This window comes from Eubalaena glacialis, chromosome 8 (assembly GCF_028564815.1).
Source record: "Eubalaena glacialis isolate mEubGla1 chromosome 8, mEubGla1.1.hap2.+ XY, whole genome shotgun sequence".
NCBI lineage: Eukaryota > Metazoa > Chordata > Mammalia > Artiodactyla > Balaenidae > Eubalaena > Eubalaena glacialis.
In genome coordinates this window covers 66,241,221-66,259,816 of record NC_083723.1, presented here as the reverse complement: position 1 = coordinate 66,259,816, position 18,596 = coordinate 66,241,221, and the positions used below count along the sequence as shown (strand labels likewise).

Below are 18,596 nucleotides of genomic sequence, written 5' to 3'. Positions count from 1 at the left end.
TTATCTTTCTCATTGTCCCCCTCCCACATACAGTTGAATCAACAGATGTTTACTGAGTATTCACTTCATTATCAGAATGATGCCAGTGTGTTAGTTGTAAGCATCCTTAACGAATTTGGGTATAATAATTTTGGTATGCTAATTTAATATGTTCTTGGTGCCATTTTAATTTGTTTTTCTTTCTATTCCTAGTCAGCTTGAACCTTTTCCTCCATTTGTTTGCTAACTGCACTCCTCCCTCTATGGCTTAAGTGTTCCTATTCTTGGCTTATTTTCTTGTGGGGTCACAGTTGTCTTCAGAATCCTGGCCTGACAGCAGCAGGCTCCTGGGCAGGGCATGTCTTCAGCAATTAGTACTTTTGCTTTCTCGTTATCCCTCCTTTCTTCATTATAGTGGAAAACGGGAAGCAAGTGCACAGTATTAGAAAAAGTGGAAGGGAAAATGAAACTGAACTGGAGGAGACTTAAATGTAAAGCGTGTGAAACTGAGTTGGATAACTTCACTCAAGTTTTGATAAGTAATGGGAAGCTGCATGGTAGTATGTGATGATTTGGCATTGTCAGCAGACTTGGATTCCAACACCAGGTCTGCCATTCTTAAAAGGATATAACAAAGCCTACCTCACAACACTGCCACGGGCACTAAATGAGATAGCGGGAGAGGGCGTCTTCTTTCACCTCTGCTATGCTAAAGATCATGGCGACCGCTACTCACAACAGCAGAGCAGCAATTGACACCAACACCTGACAAAATGTTTGTCTCGCCCCAGCTTCTCTCCCTTCTTCTCTGCAATTAGTGTTTAACATGTTTTCTCATTTAATCTGTATAATAGCTTTATTATGTATCATGATTCCCATTTTTCAGATGAGGAAATTGAGGCTCTGAGAAGTTAAGTAACTTGCACAAGGTTATGGATTTGGTAAAGGATTTGGGTTTTGTTCTATCATTTCCAAAGCCATTCTCTTGCCACAGTGCCAGGCCGCCTTGGATAATGAGTGTGTGACTGAAGAATGAAAAGGAGTTAATGGAGGGGCCATTCCACTGTTCTTTCCACTACTTCACTTGGTGAATGTCTAATAAGCCAACACTCCCAGAGGGTATTTGCATTTTAAAAGAGGAGCTCATTAACCCTAATGAATCTCTAATTGGTAGAATTTGTGGGGGAGATATTTCTGAGCACTGGGGCTTTCTCCTGTGTCTTCAAGGTGTCTGGCTATCCTTTTCTCCTCTGCAGATTATCAGCTATTCTGGAATCAGAATCATGTAGTAGAATGCAGTCCATTCTGCAAGTCTGCCCCAAATGCAATTAAATGAATTAACAGGGAGTTGTGAAAAGAATCATCTAAAGGAAAATAAGTGTGAGTTAACATTGTATAGAATGAATGTTCAAGAGCTAAATAACACATTTGGCAATGTTGAGGGTTTTCTTAAAAGTCTGGTAAAAATAATATATTTCATATTCAGTTTTAACTTCAGAAATGTTCTATCAGCATTTCCCATAGTGTGTCACTCTGCAAGATGTTTAATAGGTATCCAATGAATAAAGTGGCTTTACAGTCAAAAACATTGGGAAAAAATTTTTTTAGTTTCTTTACTGTAGAGTTTCTCAGAGCCTTTAATATGTTACAGTGCATTGGAAATCAGTTGGAAGGGAATGCATTCTGTAGCTTTTTCTCATACTTTTGACCACAGAAATATTTTTTCCATGCAAACCCCTTGAAACTAGTGTTTTGTAGACTGCATTCTCAGATATGAAGTTCTAGATAATTCCTCTCCAATAAAAGAAAGAAAACAGATTTCTGTATTCACAGCTTTTCATATGTAGGCAGGCTCCAATTCTGTCCATACCAGCCCATTCCCAGTCTTGCTGGACTCTAGGGCATTCCAATAATAACACCCTTCTTACCCAGATAAGATCTGGCCAATTTAGTAAAAAAAAAAAAAAAAAACCAAAAAACAGATGGAGACCAAATTCTCATCTTTATTGCCTATAAAGCTAGTGTTGAAGAATGTGGCTTCCATCAAGGAGCAGATGGGTTTCCTAATCTGAACCCCAGAATTAGATTGAACTCCATCCTGTTACAGGATCTTCTGGGCTGGGGCAGGCTTCCCCAAGTGGGAGGAGGCCCCTGTGGAGGGTCAGAGCAGACAGAGCCCAGTTCCCTCTGGTCCTCCCCACGAGAAGGGGGAGGGGGGAACCATGTGCAGCTGAGTCTTTCCAGATCACCAACCCAGGGATTGGAGAGTGGACGGAGGCTGGGGTGAATGTTACTAGAGTTCCCTCCACATTGAAGGAGGCCTAAGGAGTGAAGGTGCTCCCTTACTCACCCATCACCCCTCCCCAAAACAAATCTCCTCCGGGTGATCCAAACAGGCATTCAGGTTCCCCTCCCATCACTGAGGGTTTCTGCTCTTTTCACTTTCCCTTGTACCTAGTGCTCACTCTTCATCACTTTTCTCCTCTCCCTCGACCAGATTCACCCAGTAGAATGGGATCATGATCATATGCTAATGATGTCCCTTTCTCATTTCCTTATGTACCATAATTCAGCTTTTTATCCTAGAAAAGGTGGAGTGTATATATTCTCTAAAACAGGGATCTGGAAACTACAGCCTGACTCAACTTGTTTTTGTAAACAAAATTTTATTGGAACACAGCCGCATGCATTGGTTTGTATATTATCTATGGCTGCTCCTGGCTACAATGATAGAGTGGAGAAGTTGTAACAGAGACAATATGGCCCACAAAGCCTAAAATGTTTACTATGTAGCCCCAGTAATCTAAAATACAGGTGAATTTCACTTCAGTCCTTTAAATTCTAAAAGAGCTTCATTAGTATGCATATACGGCCTTTCTCGTTTACTCACTCTAAATAAAAACTACACTTTAAACCAAGAAAACTGCATAGCTGTAGTATAAGAGGGATTTTGCCTCTTATAAAACTGTTTCCAGCCTTTCAAACTTATGGGAAAGTATCAAGGGGACCGTGTGTGTGCCTTGAAGGACCAGAACGAAGGACAGAGGCTTGTTCTGATCAGGAGTATTTGGCATTATCAGCGGAAAGGGAAGAGACCAGATAACCCATGGGGCCTATGGAAGAAAAATGGAGTAGAGAGAAGTGTTAGGGGGGCCTGTGGGGTTGGACCAGCTTTCGGAGCCCTGGGCTCTTCTTCCCACTGATCCCCAGTTTAGGGGCTTGATTCTCCCCACCTCAGCCACCATCCATTGGAACCTTCCACCAGGCCACACAGTCCCCCCCCCAGATATGCCAGGAGACTCGGCTCTGCTCCCACTATGGCTGACTTCTTCCTGGGAGACTTTAGGCGAGTCCCTGAGCACCTCTGCCGTCAGGCTCACCGTAAACTGGGGGAGGAGGGAAATGGGGAGGATGTCTTGCTGCGCCGTAGTGAGAATCAATTGTGGTTGTTATAAACAAGACATTATGAAATGTAAATACTGTGAACATTTTTATTGTTTCTTTTCATTTTTTTATCAAAGTATAGTTGATTTACAATGTGCCAATCTCTGCTGTACAGCAAAGTGACTCAGTTATACACATATAGACATTCTTTTTTTGTATTCTTTTCCATTATGGTTTGTCCCAGGAGATTGGATATAGTTCCCTATGCTATGCAGTAGAATCTTGTTGTTTATCCATTCTACATGTAATAGTTTGCATCTATTTTGTTGTTTTTGTTCTTCCTTTTAAACAGCTGACTTGCAAATGAAATTTTTGAATCTATACAGCACATAAATTAGAATTAAGTGATGTCTGAAAACTAAAGTACCTTATTTCACGTTCATCACATGCATCTTTATTTATTGTTGAAGTATCTAACTTTCATGTGGGTTATAACAAGTTAGAGAAAATAATTGAATTTTTACCATGATCAAATAATTCTTCAGTGGGAGGAAAAAAACTTCAAAAGTTATATTTCACTGTGACCTGTTCTTTTCTGTTTGTTGTTTGTGTAGTTTTCATTTTGTGCCTTTGTTTATAGAGAATCATCTCGCAGATGGCATTTTTCCTTGTAATCAGTTATTGTCCTGAGTCATCGCCAGATATGGCATTCCAGGAAATAGTGATTGTACAGTTGCTTCCAGGCAGATGTGTTGTGTGATGTCAAGAACACTGGCTGATAACCTTTCTGGTTATTCAAGCAGTAGGGAGAAATGGAGAAAGTGTGATACAGATACACACCTTGGAATCAGAAACTGGCAAAGGAAGCACAGACTTTGTGCTGAATGATTTCAGCCAAATAGTGTTTGTATGGCTAGGGGATGGCCCAATAATCATTTTAAAAGGTGAAAAAAAATCTTTCTTGAGTAAATGACCTTTCATATTGGATGCCACATACTTCCGTATAAACCTCAGGCATGTGAGTTATTAAACACACCTGACCTCAGTATACAGAGACTTGCATTACCTTGGCTGCTCATGCTGTTGTGGTCTCAGTGGTCTCATTGCCTTTACCCAAGCAAACTAAACAACTTGTGCATTGGTTTTGCCATCTGTGAACTGGGGGTTGGTTAGCTTATCCCTAACTTTAAGAGACAAGGGGGATTTCTGAAAATAAGACTCTTCCTGATGTGCAAATAAATGGTCAGTTTAAACAATAACTTTAAAAAGTCAATCAAAATTGTTGTTTGACATCCTGGGTCATAAATGTAAGTTGACATAATTTTTCACTTAACAACTATTAACTCTATTATCCTATAGATGTAATTTAAAAGTTCCTAATGCTTTTGTTTCAATATGATTCTTTTAAAAAATCATTAACTGTTTTTAAAATCTAACAAGTTATGCTCCAAGTACAGATCACTAATAACAATACATCATAATGGTATTTAATAAATTTGCCTTTTAAGTTTCACAAATGTGTTTTAGAGGAAAAACACTAACTGTATGCTCAAATAAAGCTTTTATTACATACCATTTAGTATTATCACAGTATTATAGACCAGAAACTATAAATAGAAGTTCACTAATTTACTCAGCTAGTATTTATGGAACGCCTACTATGTGCTGGGTTCCGCCCAATAGTAATAATGCCGTACTTAGCTGAGAACACAGTTTGTAGGCTGGAATATGCATGATGTGCTTGGATTTTAAACATTTGGGGGATTTCCTTTATCTTTTAAGTAAGTAAACTACCAACTTAATTCTTGCTTTATGGTTTTAGAATTTAACAGAATTTTATTTAATTCTTTAAAATTTTCACAGGGCCCTTTCTTGACTATAGCCATTGGTAAACTAAACTTTTGTGTTTCACTATGGAAAAGTTAAGCCCAGCCCAGACTTTCATACTTTGTTACCTCCAGTGAAGACTGTGACCTTCCCTATGTTAACAAATTCCTAACCTTTAGTGTCAGCCAAGTCATTATATATGAATTTTGTAATCTTCCCTGTTGTAGACATTCCTGAGCTGGCTTAATTTTATGGGAAGAGCAGTTTAGAAATTACTAAATTAACCTCTCATTATGCTTTTAAGAAGTACGCTGATTGTTTCTTTACCTACCATGTGTTAATCACAGATTATTAGTTAATAAATTATAATAGGACACTAATACATTAAATTATGCCTGTACTTACCTAACTATATTTCTGTCTGTCCTATGTCCTTAGAGGCAGCCTAGTCACCAACTTTGTTTAAATAATATAACCCTCCCAGGCACCACCTTTAGGAATCAAACTATTAACTGAATGCTAATTTATGAATTTGTTCATTGTTCTTTCCTGCTGTAAAAATTGTTTGACATATGGTTAATTACTACATGCAAACATATATATCTACTCTGAGGCAAATCCACAGAGACACAAATAAACACTTATAAAGAGTAAACCTTATTAAAAAACAAATTTGAAGGACAGTTATTCATATTATAAAGAATTTTTTTTAAGACTTTTAATGTTTGAAAATAATTTGCTTTATCTTCAAATTATAAGTTTTCCTAGTTTATTTGAAATATGACTTGATTTACAAAATATAAATTCACTTGATTTTTCCAGAGTAAACCTATATAAAGCAGGATACATTTCTGGTTTAGATTGTATATCTATGTATTTACGGATGATTTCTGTGACCTTTATAAAATTACTGTTCTTAAATATTAACTTATTTACTTTGTAACAAAGGAAATAGTAATTGCTTCCACAATGTAAAACATACAAACGATATTTCAGATAAATAGTAGACAGTTTGGCCTCAGTGGTATGCTAAAGTTTTATTTTTTTCTTTTGCTTCATAGGAGATACAGCTCATGAGCAAAGAGTGGCAGCAAGAGGCAAAACTTCAGGCATAGAAGGCAATGAGACTTTGGAGGTAAGTGAAACTCAATGAGTCCTTTTGGTGTAAAACCGAATAAGTCAATGTGATTATGTATACCTCTGAGGATAAATAGTAACTTCCACTTTTGCTATGCAAATAGGTGCCTAGGTATCAGGAGAACAGGTGATCTGCTGAAAATCAGGGTGTGGCAGGCAGGAGTGACTTCCTAAGTGCTAAGCTTTTCCCAGTGCTGGTAATGGAAACTCTCTGTTGGAAATAGAGGAATAGAGCACTGAAGTTAAAACATTTGAATTATTTTTACTTGAGAGATTATTTTCTATTATATTTGAATAAATAGGTAATATATGAACCTATAGAGAAAGGTTTGAAAATAACTTATTCAGAACTGTCTTACATTAGCATTTCCACCATCAAAGTACACTCCTTGACATTGTTCGGTAAAAAGACTAAGGCTTTTGTTCTTTTCCACCTGAGAAAATTATTTGCTCTTTGTGGGTACTTGAAAGTGTAGTTCACATACTTTCATATTCTGTGTAGAAACATACTAACCTTATTTAATCACTGAAATAGTCATTTTTAAGACTTTGTGGGAATGTTAACTATTAGAGTGGAAGAGATATCCATGGGTTTTGAAACCTTCTATGTGGTGACACACCTCTACGTGTATTCTACATGTAGAACGTGAGGGTATTGCATACAACTGGAGTGACATAAGGGAACCTGGCCTATTTGATTCATCACCATATCCGCAAAGCCTAGCACAGAACAGGAAGTCAAAAATATTTGTTAAATGAATGAATAAATACAATCATGAGTTATAAATAGAGAGTAATGTTCATCTTAAGAAGAGAGATTTTTTTGTATTTATATTTTCCACAGTGAGTAAATATTTTATAATCAAGAGAAAAACATTTAAAGAAGTTACATGGGAAGTAAATTGATGTGGAAGAAGAAAAGAGCCATCTTTCCCATAAAACTGTGCATTGTTTTTTTTTTATTAATGCATGCAACAAATATTTATTAAGCACTGACTGTATTCAATGCACTGTGCAAGGGGCTGAATATATAGTACTGAAAAAAAAGATACAAGGATAAAGAAAAATTTCCTGTCTATATGTTGAATCATCTTGATCTCTTTTATTTATTCACATATTTATTGTGTACTGAACATAAGTAGCATCTTTGATAGGAAATAAAGGTTGATATATTTGAGCTTTAGGAAAGAACCACCAAGATGGTTTAGAAATCATCCGTGATTACTTGAATTTAACTGCTTAGTTAGGTATGTGATTCAGTGGAAATGTCTGCGGAACTCAATTATTTTTCAAAGTCGATGTATTGATAGGAAGAATTCCAAGATTAATTTTGAAGGAAAGAAACTTTTGAGAATCGATCCTCAGAGATTTGAAGCTAGCTCATTATTGTGCTACTTCCTAGTCTCTCCACTATACAATCAATTCTTAACCATTAAGACTGGATTTTTATACTCATGGTATAACAGATAAAAGTGCCTTCCCTCTGAATAGTTGCTGGGGATTGGGTAGACACCGTTTGCTCTCAGAGAGCTTACTGATGTAGCAGAAATGAAATAGGGAGACTCCAAATGAGATGACAGGGTTAAGTCACAGTACAAGAGGGTAATACTAAAATACTTTTAGAGGCTAGTGTGATTCACCACAGAAAAGCCAACTAATCACTTATCCCCACCTTAAGTGTCCAAAATGGAATTTATTATTCCTTGCTTTAAAAATCTAAAACCACAAACATTGCTTCATGTTTCCTACCCCTTCCCCCGCATAATCTACCTTGATGGGTCAAGATGAGTCTTATCTAGTCTCATGGTTTTAAATTCTTTGAAGAGTCTGATGACTCCCAAAGTATATCTCCACGTAGACCTCTCCCCAAAGCTGTAGACTGTATCCAGCTGTCTACCTGCCATTTCACTTACAAGTTTCTAAACAGTTCAGCCTTTACTTGAGCAAAGAAGAACTATTGATTTCTGACCCCACCACCCTGAAGCTTCTCTCTGCTCAAGTTTTCACCATCACTGTTTAATAACACCATCCTTTATATAGTGGTTTAGAATCACACCCCCTGAGGTACCCCTGGTTCCTTTCTCTCCCTCACAGTCTACATGCAGTTCCACCCGTAAGTCCTATCACCTCTCCCTCTATATCTAGACTCTGACCCCTTCTCAACATGGGCACTGCTAGGAATTTAAGCCACCACTTTCGCCCAGACTCTCTGCCTCCATTCTTCCCCCTTAAGTCCGTTCTCCTCACGGCCCGCAGAAATTGAATCAGATCACATCACTCCTTGGCTTCAAACATGCTGGCTGCCCACTGTAACTGGAATCACTGCTAAGCTCCTTACAACGGGCTATAAGGAGCTCCACGTGCGCTCAGACTTCATTTCTCTTCATACCCCAAACCCCATCCCCATCCACCAGCTGCCTTTCTGTCCCTTGATCATGTTAAGCTCTTTCATATCTCAGCCTTTTCATTTGCTACCCCTTCTTTACTGGAGCCTCACTTGCCTGCCTCCTTATCATTCAGGTCTTAGTTCAAGTGTCAGTCTTCGTGAGGACCTCAGCTAAAGTGTCTCTTCCCCCAGTCACTCTCACGTAACCCTGTTTTATATTCTCCATCAAGGTTATCACTATTTCAGATTATCCACTTGTTTACTGTCTGACTGACTCTCCTGACTACAGTGAAAATAGACTGTGGGTCTAGAATAATGTCTGGAACATAGAAGGTGCTCAATAAACAGCTGTTAACTGATAATCTAGATTTCATTGAATGTCATCATGTGTCTTGGCAAATTAAAGGCCTAAAAATGTCATTTGACTCATTCTTCTCCACCCCCCTTTATCAAATCTATCATCAAGTCCTGTTGATTCTTGATGTTGATGTTCTTCTTGATTCAAATATCTTCCAAATCTGGTTCCTCATACTCCATCCTCATCTGTCCACTTGACTGTTATTAGACAAGCAGCTTCTTTCCCAAATCCCTTTCTGAAAAAGAACAGCAGGGGGTTTTTTGTTTTGTTTTGTTTTGGTTTTAGTTCAGGCCCCCAAATGCCTTGAAATCTACAGAATAAAGCTTAAACCCAAAACCCTGTTCAGGTGTCACCTTCGTTGTGAACTCATTTCCCTGCTGTCCCAGCCAGAGATAACCCCAGTGTCCTTTTACTACTTGTGTCGCCTTTTATGACTTCCCTATAGTGTGAGTTCCTGGAAGGTGGAGACTCCACCTTCTTTACCTTTACAGCCTCCGCACAGACACACATGGTGTGACATAGGTGCCCAGTCAATGATTTCTAGACGGATACATGAATAATAAGTGGTCTTCTGCAAATGCTGTCTTACGAGTAAATCTCTTCATTTAGTTCTGTTTTCCATCTTACATTATCAACACACAGTTATTTTTTTCTCACTGTAAAAAAAATGTTTTTCTTTTATTTCTTAGGAGTTACCCATAAAAAAAAAATCTGTTAACTTAGATTATTTTTGACACTCAATACATTAGCAAGGCAAAGTATAATGATTTCAGTTGATATTTTGAAAGACATACATCTGATTAAAACGTTGTACCTATTGTACCTAATAGGAAAGTCTCATTATTTTCATGTTTAATGGCTATACAACAAATGTTGAAATATTATTTATAACGAAAACATATTTGGTCAGTTAGTGTGGGTTCCATAGAGCTTCAAAATAACACCCTTAATTACCAAAACATAAGTTGTTTTTCTAAAGACCCTTTGGAGAAGGTAGATTTTAGTATCCCCAAAAAGTTTTTTTGGTGAATTCAGATAAACATGTAGATTGCCTACTATTTTCGAGGAATTGTTGGACATGGGGCGGAGAGGATATGAAGATATGTAAGACTCCGTGATTCTAACTTATAGAAGCTGACATTCTCAATCTATTCATGAAAATTAGAAAACTCCACACATCATTATAATATAAAATGGAATAAATAAGTTTCTTAAATTCCATAACTACAAAGATAACTGAGACTTTAGTGGAGGAAGAAATATCAGTAGGGAGAATCAAGCAAGGCTTCATGTATTAGGTGAGCTTTGGACCATGAAAAAAATTTTTTTTACTATTTATACAATTAATTTTATATGATTAATATAAATTCCTGTGAAATGAAATCCCTCATTAAGAACATTTTAGACATACAGAAGCAAATCATGGTATGAAACTACTTTCCACACATGGATCTCAATGACAGGTAATAAAATATTTTAAAAAATGAATGGAACCTGGCCTGTGCTATACTGTAGTGTTTTTTTGTTTGTTTGTTTTTAACATCTTTATTGGAGTATAATTCCTTTACAATGGTGTGTTAGTTTCTGCTTTATAACAAAGTGAATCAGTTATACATATATACTGTAGTTTTAATGGCAGTTAAAATATTTTGTTATAGATAGCTAGTGGGAAGCAGCCTCATAGCACAGGGAGATCAGCTCGGTGCTTTGTGACCACCTAGAGGGGTGGAATAGGGAGGGTGGGAGGGAGATGCAAGAGGGAGGAGATATGGGGATATATGTATATGTATAGCTGATTCACTTTGTTATTACAACAGAAACTAACACACCATTGTAAAGCAATTATACTCCAATAAACATGTTAAAAATATATATATATATTTTGTTAAGTAGTCTGTGATGTTTTCCCTTACACTTTATATAGCCCAAGTATACTTCAAAACTGTGTTGCCTCTCCAAGTACAACTGTCTCACAGACATCAAGGAAATTCTAACATCTAGATGAAATATAATTTGAAAAAAAGGAGATCTAGTTTGGGCATCAAATAAGTTAAATTTTACAAAGTTGGAGTATAACTTATTTTAATACACAAAAGACTCTATGAAAAGTAGCATATTTTTTTGTATAAGTAATTAGTGGGACTTTTTACTTCAAGAAACTGAAAATAATATAGCATTCATTCCAGGAAATCATAATTTCTCAAGTACGTTTTTCTCTTCTTTAATCCCCCTCTCTAAATATTTCAGGGTTTCTATTAATGATGACTTTAATTATTTACTACTGTTTGTACCTTAGCTTTCCCTGTATATGATCCTAAAGTATCATTACCTAAAATAGGGTAACTTAAGGAAACAATGAACTATTTAGTCATCAAATGTGGTTTCTCCCAGGTTGTGCTTTCGTCTTATGTTTTAATTGCCATTGGTAACTCTTAACAGAATTCACCATGTTTTTGGTATGTAGTGTATAAAGCTCCTGTAAACTGTGTTTGGGCTTATTAAAGTCATTAGACTCTAGTACTTGGGGAAAAAGTGATAATTTAGAACTAATTATCCAATTGGAAGTTTATCTTCCTCCTTTTGTTCCTTCTTTTTTTCTTGTTGCCTTTCTGGGTAAATTTTGGTAGTGAGTTGTAATGACATTACAACTACTTATTGCTTTCTGCTACTGTAGGAGCCTGGTTATTTACAGCTCAGGGGGATAAACCCACAGATTAATAGGGGGCCTGGTTTTGAATTTTTGTCATTATGATTCATCTCTTCAGGGAATTAACATTACAAGTAAGTAAGTAAGTAGTCATTCTTTTCTAATCTTCAGTCTAATTTTATATTGTGAAAACTAGAACCATATTAGCTACTAATTTACTAGTGGACCTATTGCTTTTTGGTTTGTAGGTGTACTTTGAGAGCTATGAATATGGAAATATCAGTTTTTTGATATAATTATATCCAATTTTGGTGACTATTAATTTTAACCAGTTTTAGCAGATACTTTTAGATTGTTTGTTGAACTTAAATTTCTTTTATTTGTACTAAAAAAGTATTTTTAAATTTGCATTTTTGTTAGCCTCTTTATTTTATTGAAATATATTTGACATACAATATTATATTAGTTTCATGTGTACAACATAGTGATTCAACATTTGTATGCATTGCAAAATGATCACCACAATAAGTCTAGTTAACCATCTGTCACTATACAAAGTTAATACAGTGTTATTGACTGTATTCCCCATGCTGTACATTACATTCTCATGACTTATAACTGGAAGTTTGTATTTGTATAACTGAAATTTGCATTTATTTTTGGTCTCAAAGATAGAGGAATATGTTTATTTATTTAGTTCACTAGCCTAAAGATAACAAAATACAAAAACAAGCCAATAAAAAACTCCCCACAAAACCACAATTCCATTTGTATATTTGTTTTGAGTGACAACTAATTCACATATGCATATGGAGACGTATAAAATAATAACTAACAGATGGTATAGCTGCAAAGTAGGATTTATAAAGATTATTATCAGCTGGTGGTATTGAGATACTGTGGTTATACTGACAGAAGACACAAAAATTACTTATAATAAACTGTGACACTAATAATCTCCCAACTTCTGTTAACCAAAGTAGCTTATTGCGTATTTAATATAAATTTCTTAATGAAGATCTAAAATAATCTTAGAGCCAATTTGTACTAGGAAATTTAATAGCAGTTGCAAAAACAGTAAGGTAGTAGCAACAACAACAAAGTGTTTGCTAAGATTGTTAAGTGCATAATATTAGAGTCCCTGGAAAGTACAGTAAAGATATGGGGGACTTTGTTTATTCATGTCATTTGAAGCACACATCTCAATCTAGTACACAGTATTTGTAATTTCTTATTTGCATATTTGTAAATTGTTGAGTTACATGTGAAATTCATAGTTGAGTAATTTAGGGAACAAAAATTGATTTTTTGAAAAAGATATAGAATGAATACATATGAATGAAATGTTCACTTTTCTTTTAATGTGTTTTTGTACTTCCTTTATGTCTTTTAACAAAGCTATAGGAGCCTTCAGACTCGGTAGGGATGAATTTCCTTGTTCTTTTCTTTTATATAGTCATTAAAATGAATGAGAATATCCTTGAACTTTGTAAATTCCATATGATGTAGACTTTGGTTACCACTCCTTAAAAGGGGGTATAAGATTATCCTATTAAAGACCTACTTGTGTGTAGAAAAGAATTGAGGTTGGGTGGTATAGGAAAAAAGAGACTCAAGTGATTCTCAAGAATAGTTTCAAGAATAGCAAACATTCATCCACTGGGTGTCAGGATTTCGGTTTTAAGAATTTTTTAGTATAATTATGGTATATAAGTTTATAAATTTAAAGTATGGGTGATCTCGGGTGGCCTCAGCCTATGGCAGCTTGAAGCAGGATTTCAGTTTCGAGCCAGAGATTGAGGTTGGGCAGCGGCAGGGAGAGCGCTGAATCCTAGCCACCAGACCACCAGGGACTAGTGGCCAGTGACAAGGCCCTGGCCTGTCAGCTGTGTAGAAGCGACTTTCCACATAGAGACGGAAAGTAGTGAAGCAAGTAAAGTGTTTATTAGGAGGAAAAAGAGTACAGTACGTGTGGATAGACACATGGGCGGGCTCAGAGAGAGAGTCGCGCCCTTGTGGTAGTTTGAATCACATTTATGGGGCATTTCTTCCGGGTTTCCTTTGACCAGTCATCTTGCTTTGCCTGGTTCTGAGTCCGTATATGTTATATCTCAGGGTCCTTCCCTGTGTGCATGCACATCTCTTAGCCAAGAAGGATTCTAGCGAAGAGGCCTATGGTTAGTTGACATCACTTACTATGGGGTGGTGCCCCCTCCCTTTTTGACCTCCAAGGGGCCTTTCTGCGCATGTGTAGTCGGGGAGGTCTCCTTGACTTCGAGAATGAGGAATATTTGGTCTTTTATCTGGGCAGGGCCCAGCCTCCTCCATCATCCTGCTTTTATGGAGTTTCTGCTATTGTGGAGTTTCTGTCCACAGGGGAGAAACTGTTCAGCCTGGGGCCCATCTGTCTCCTGCCTCATGGGGAGTATAAAGATGATTATGAAACTGTTAATTCTCACAAGATATTCATAGTCCAAATACAGGTATAATGGGAATTGCTATTGAAGGCAGTTTAAATTGGTACAACCGTTTTTGGTAAGCATTTTGGCAAGTATCAAGAGCCATAAAGATGTTGATATATTTTGACAGTAATTCCACTTTTAGGATTCTATTCTGAGAAAATAATCTTTTAAATCCACAGGAAGTTGTATGTGCAGAAAGATGGCAATCCACTTAATGGAATATTTTTTAGTTTTCATAAGTGAAATTTATGATTAGTTTTCAATAAAATATGAAGACTCTTGGTTTCATAATTTCAGTTAGAAGATTTGAGGTACAAAATTATATTTACAGTATGATTATTGCTATATAAAAACTGTGCAGAAAAAGATGATGTAATACATAAAAACATTAACAGTAGTTGCCTTTGGAATGATAGCTAAATAGGTTAAATCATACTGTCCAGTGTTCGGATTTTCCTATTTGTCTATAATGAGTATATCTTATATTGTAAATGATAGTAAGTCTGATGGTGAGGATATTGCTTTTTAACAGAAGAACTATTTTGGAGGGCAGTAAAAATGATGGCACAGTCTGCTGAGGATGATCTTTAGGAGATATGTAGGTACTTTCCTGCCTTGGTTTATTTAAGTTTAAGATCTCTTAATTAGTTGATCACAGAGCATCACATCTGATCATGGTTTGTCAAAACATCTGTCCTCTCACCTAGGGGACTTTCCAGCAGGGAGAAGAGTGAGGTGACTTGGAGTTTATTCTTCACATATCATTGGAAATCACGTGGCCCAGACTGTTCTCATTGATCTACCTGTCAGTGTCACTGTATCAGTTATAAAGTCATATTCCCCCTCCCCCCAAAAGGTTGTGGGTTACTGGTTTGAACATGTATTTGTCTACAAATCTTGCTTTTTCCTCTGTATCTATGATTCTGAGACTCTTAGTTTGAAGATATTAATTTCTCCCTTTATAACAGTTAGTTTATGAGAATATAATTTTATCCAAGATGAGTGCAAGGATTTTTGTTTTTTTTGTTTCTCCTAATATAGAACCATTTCAAATTTGTGATTACTGGGAAATGAAGCACAGTTGGATTATTGCACTGTTTATATCATTTAAATGGTAAATTTAATTCTTTGATGTATTTATCCTGCTATGCAAGATACCTTTTGGGAAAAAGATTTTGTAGAGTGCATCTCTCCAATCTTTATTTTCACTTGAATTACTGGACCATATAATATAGTAGAAAGTACATTTTTGCTGGATTCCTCTGCTCACCAAGTGTTTGATCTAGGACAAGTTGCTAAGCTTCTCTTCAACTTCAATTCTTAGTCAGTGAAGTAGGGAGATTAGATGCAGTGTCTGAGATCTTTTCCTCCCCAGAAGTCCTGGCTCTTTACCTCTTTGGAAAGTGAATTGGAATTTTGCCACCAAACGCCAGCCTTTATACTGCTGCTTTGATTGGGGGATGGAGAGAGGGGGGAGGGGGAGAATCTGCTGCATAATGAAGATTTTAGGTATTGATTAATCAGGCTCTCATGCTTGTTAGGAAGGAATTGTGCAAAAGTCCTTGCAGGTAACTTGTCAGACTGCAAAAACCACTTTCACGGTCCTTGCTCTTGCTTACAAAGTCTGTTTGGGAAAATGATAAATTTGCCCACTGGTAAAGAACAATTAAAATACTTTGTTATTTCTTTAAATCTATAAACTTTTTACTTTTATATTTGACAATCAGATTACTGCGGGTTGTTGATAGCTCAAAACATTGGCAAGCTGAATTAACTTGAGGCATGCTTATCAGTATTTGTAAAGATATTTTCCATAACTTCAAATTTGTATATTTTTGTTACCACTATGTCTTTGTCCTAGTTTCAGTTTTGCTGGAAACAAATTAGAATTGAGAGGTCATAATTCTAGTATTTTCTGGTTTCCATTGGGGTTAACTAGCACACTGAAACATAGTGTTTATTCATCCTAGCCAGAAAAGGCCAAACTATGTGAGGTGTATGAGAGCTGCCCCTGTTTCCATCCAAAATGCACATATGGTGTGGGTAAGCCAGCAATGTGAGTTTTATGCAATGTTTCTGCTCATGTACACAGTCTGTTGCTCAGCACCAATTATTCCTTGCCAGAAACCTGCTAACCTGCTGCTTTTGTAGCTCTGCTTGATGAAGCTAGGTAGCTTAAAGTGACCACAATGATATTTATTTAACTTTAGCAATCTTAGTTTGTTAAAGTTATGTGACTTTAATCACCTGCCTCATCTGTTGATTCATTGCAATTGATTGCAATTAGAATCAAAGAATGGGAACCTGTAATTGCATTGCATGGAGCTACATTAGATCCAATATGTGTGTTTATTGTATGTGTTTAGAAGGAGGAACTAAAATGTGGAAATGCTGGCTTTTTGCTTAGCAAATTTAGTTTTCTATCTCCAATTTAGAAATTATTTTAAAAACCATAGAGAATGTTCTGTTTATCTGTTGGTAGTAATTTTGTTGTCATTTTTCCACTTTTCACTTTTGTAGTTTTAAAAACCACAGAATCAGCAGGGTGAGAGGTCCATGTTGGGAGAACAACTGTTCCCTATTTCCCACAGCCATCTTTTTTCTAATCCCCTGTTTTTTAATTAGTATCAAATGGTCCTTATTTTCTCCTCCTTTGGTTCATGTTACAGTCGTAACTTCTTGTGATTCTATAGAGAGTTTAAGTTAAAGCACAACGATATTTATGTTGTCTTCACACACAGCTAGAGACTCTTTTTTGAAGGATAAATTTCATCTGACTCCTTATGCAGTGGAAAAACTGGCATGCAGGTATGTACTTGGCCTAATTGGCATTTTCTGAATATTCCACTTTGTACCTTACTGAGGATTCCTGTGAATACGCTTATGAGAGTGCATCAATATGAATACATAGAAAAAAATTACACCTTAGTTAAGCTTAGCTAAATTTACATAGATTTTACATTTCTTTCTAGACCTAACAGGCCCCATTTCTTACTATACGTCAGTTTTTTTTTTCAGTGAACTCCTGTGTTCATCCTACGCTGTTCATAATTGATATTAATTTCTACCTGTTCAAGGACTGTTTAATGTCCATTTTTGGAATGTCATATTCTTAGGTACATGCCTTTCACTCATTGCCTTTTAAATTAGTTAAGAAATCATTATGGGTGTGAATTCATAAATTTTCTCTAACATTAGTTATATAATAGAAAGTGTGTGTAGTAGAACCTCCTAATGTAAAAGCAAAAAGCCATAATTTTTTAAAGTAATGCAGCCTACCTTTTCTCTGCCTTTTAATGCCTATTTCTCCTTGGAGAAGGAGGAAAGATTGGCACATAAGTGCTACACCTAAGAGCACAGTGCCAGTGGACTGAAGTACCATTTACATAATAATAAAAAGCCCCTGAAAACTTTCTCAGAACTTCTGAACTGAAAAGAGTCAGGAAACTGTTGCATAATCCTACTTCTTAAGTTGGTTTCGATTGGAGAATAATTTAAAGAGAATGCTGTCTCTTTGTTCATGTAGATATTCCGGGATTTATTACTAGATCAAGCCGGCCCATTGGAGAGCCGTATATTCCTATCTCATTGCCTCAGTCCTGCACAGATTGCCTTCCCTGAACTGTTTTTCAGCTTGATTGAATAACTCTGTGAGAAACTGTTGTGTGGAATACTCTGTGACATTTACTATGGAGGAATTGCTGAGACATTGTCTGCTCTGTTATATAGTTTCCCCTGTGAGAAGTCCCACTTAGGCCTTCTGATTTCTTATTGCTTTTAGGCTAACAGAAAATATTTTGTTTCTCCTGAGGTGGTAATATTCTCTTTTTCTCATGGCCATTGTGAATTTTGTACCTAGTCATTTTTTTCCATTTTTCTTTGGCAAGAGGATGCTCAGACCTAAATTTACAGCTCAATTTTAGTAACTGTTTAGGACCCTGTCTATATGTCTGCTTACTTTATTTTCCTCTTATTTCATATTCCTATTTTATATTTTTCCTGGTTATGATTTTTAAATTTATTGTGAATCTTCTTGTTGGCTGCTTCAGATTCATTGTGAAGAAGAAAGAGTTAAAATATGCATTTATATGTATATTTATCTAATACTTATATAGAACAAGTCTGTATTTAAAGTGTTTTTTTAATAGGGTATAAGAGATGTACACAACTCCCAATTTTGTCTCTCACTCCTCTTTTAAAAAATTACGTGTGACAAGATCATGAGTTTTTTTTACTGTGAGAATGTGTGTGACATTGGACACCTTTACTTACTCTCTCTCTCCGATGCCTCAGGCTCACACGCTGATTTCCAGTTTAACATGATTTCTTTAGGGTCCTTGTTGACTGGAGGCCCCAGGTAAAAGGAGCCTCCTTTCCAGATTGTCAGCCCTGTCTAGCTGCTTTCAGGCAGAGTGT

The 18,596-nt window shown here is 36.4% G+C and overlaps 2 protein-coding genes across 2 annotated transcripts in view; both read left to right on the top strand.

Moving 5' to 3' along the window:
* The window catches only part of LOC133097022 (protein transport protein Sec61 subunit alpha-like), a 58,514-nt gene extending 55,432 nt beyond the window's left edge, over positions 1–3,082 (top strand). Inside the window, 2 exon segments of the mRNA XM_061199021.1 lie at positions 395–536; positions 2,955–3,082. Coding sequence (XP_061055004.1) covers positions 395–536; positions 2,955–3,082 — 270 coding nt within the window.
* Positions 1–18,596, top strand: part of UMAD1 (UBAP1-MVB12-associated (UMA) domain containing 1) — a 243,866-nt gene that overhangs the window by 156,207 nt on the left and 69,063 nt on the right. The window contains exon 3 of the mRNA XM_061198546.1: positions 6,252–6,325. Coding sequence (XP_061054529.1) covers positions 6,252–6,325 — 74 coding nt within the window. The remainder of the gene's footprint in view (positions 1–6,251; positions 6,326–18,596) is intronic.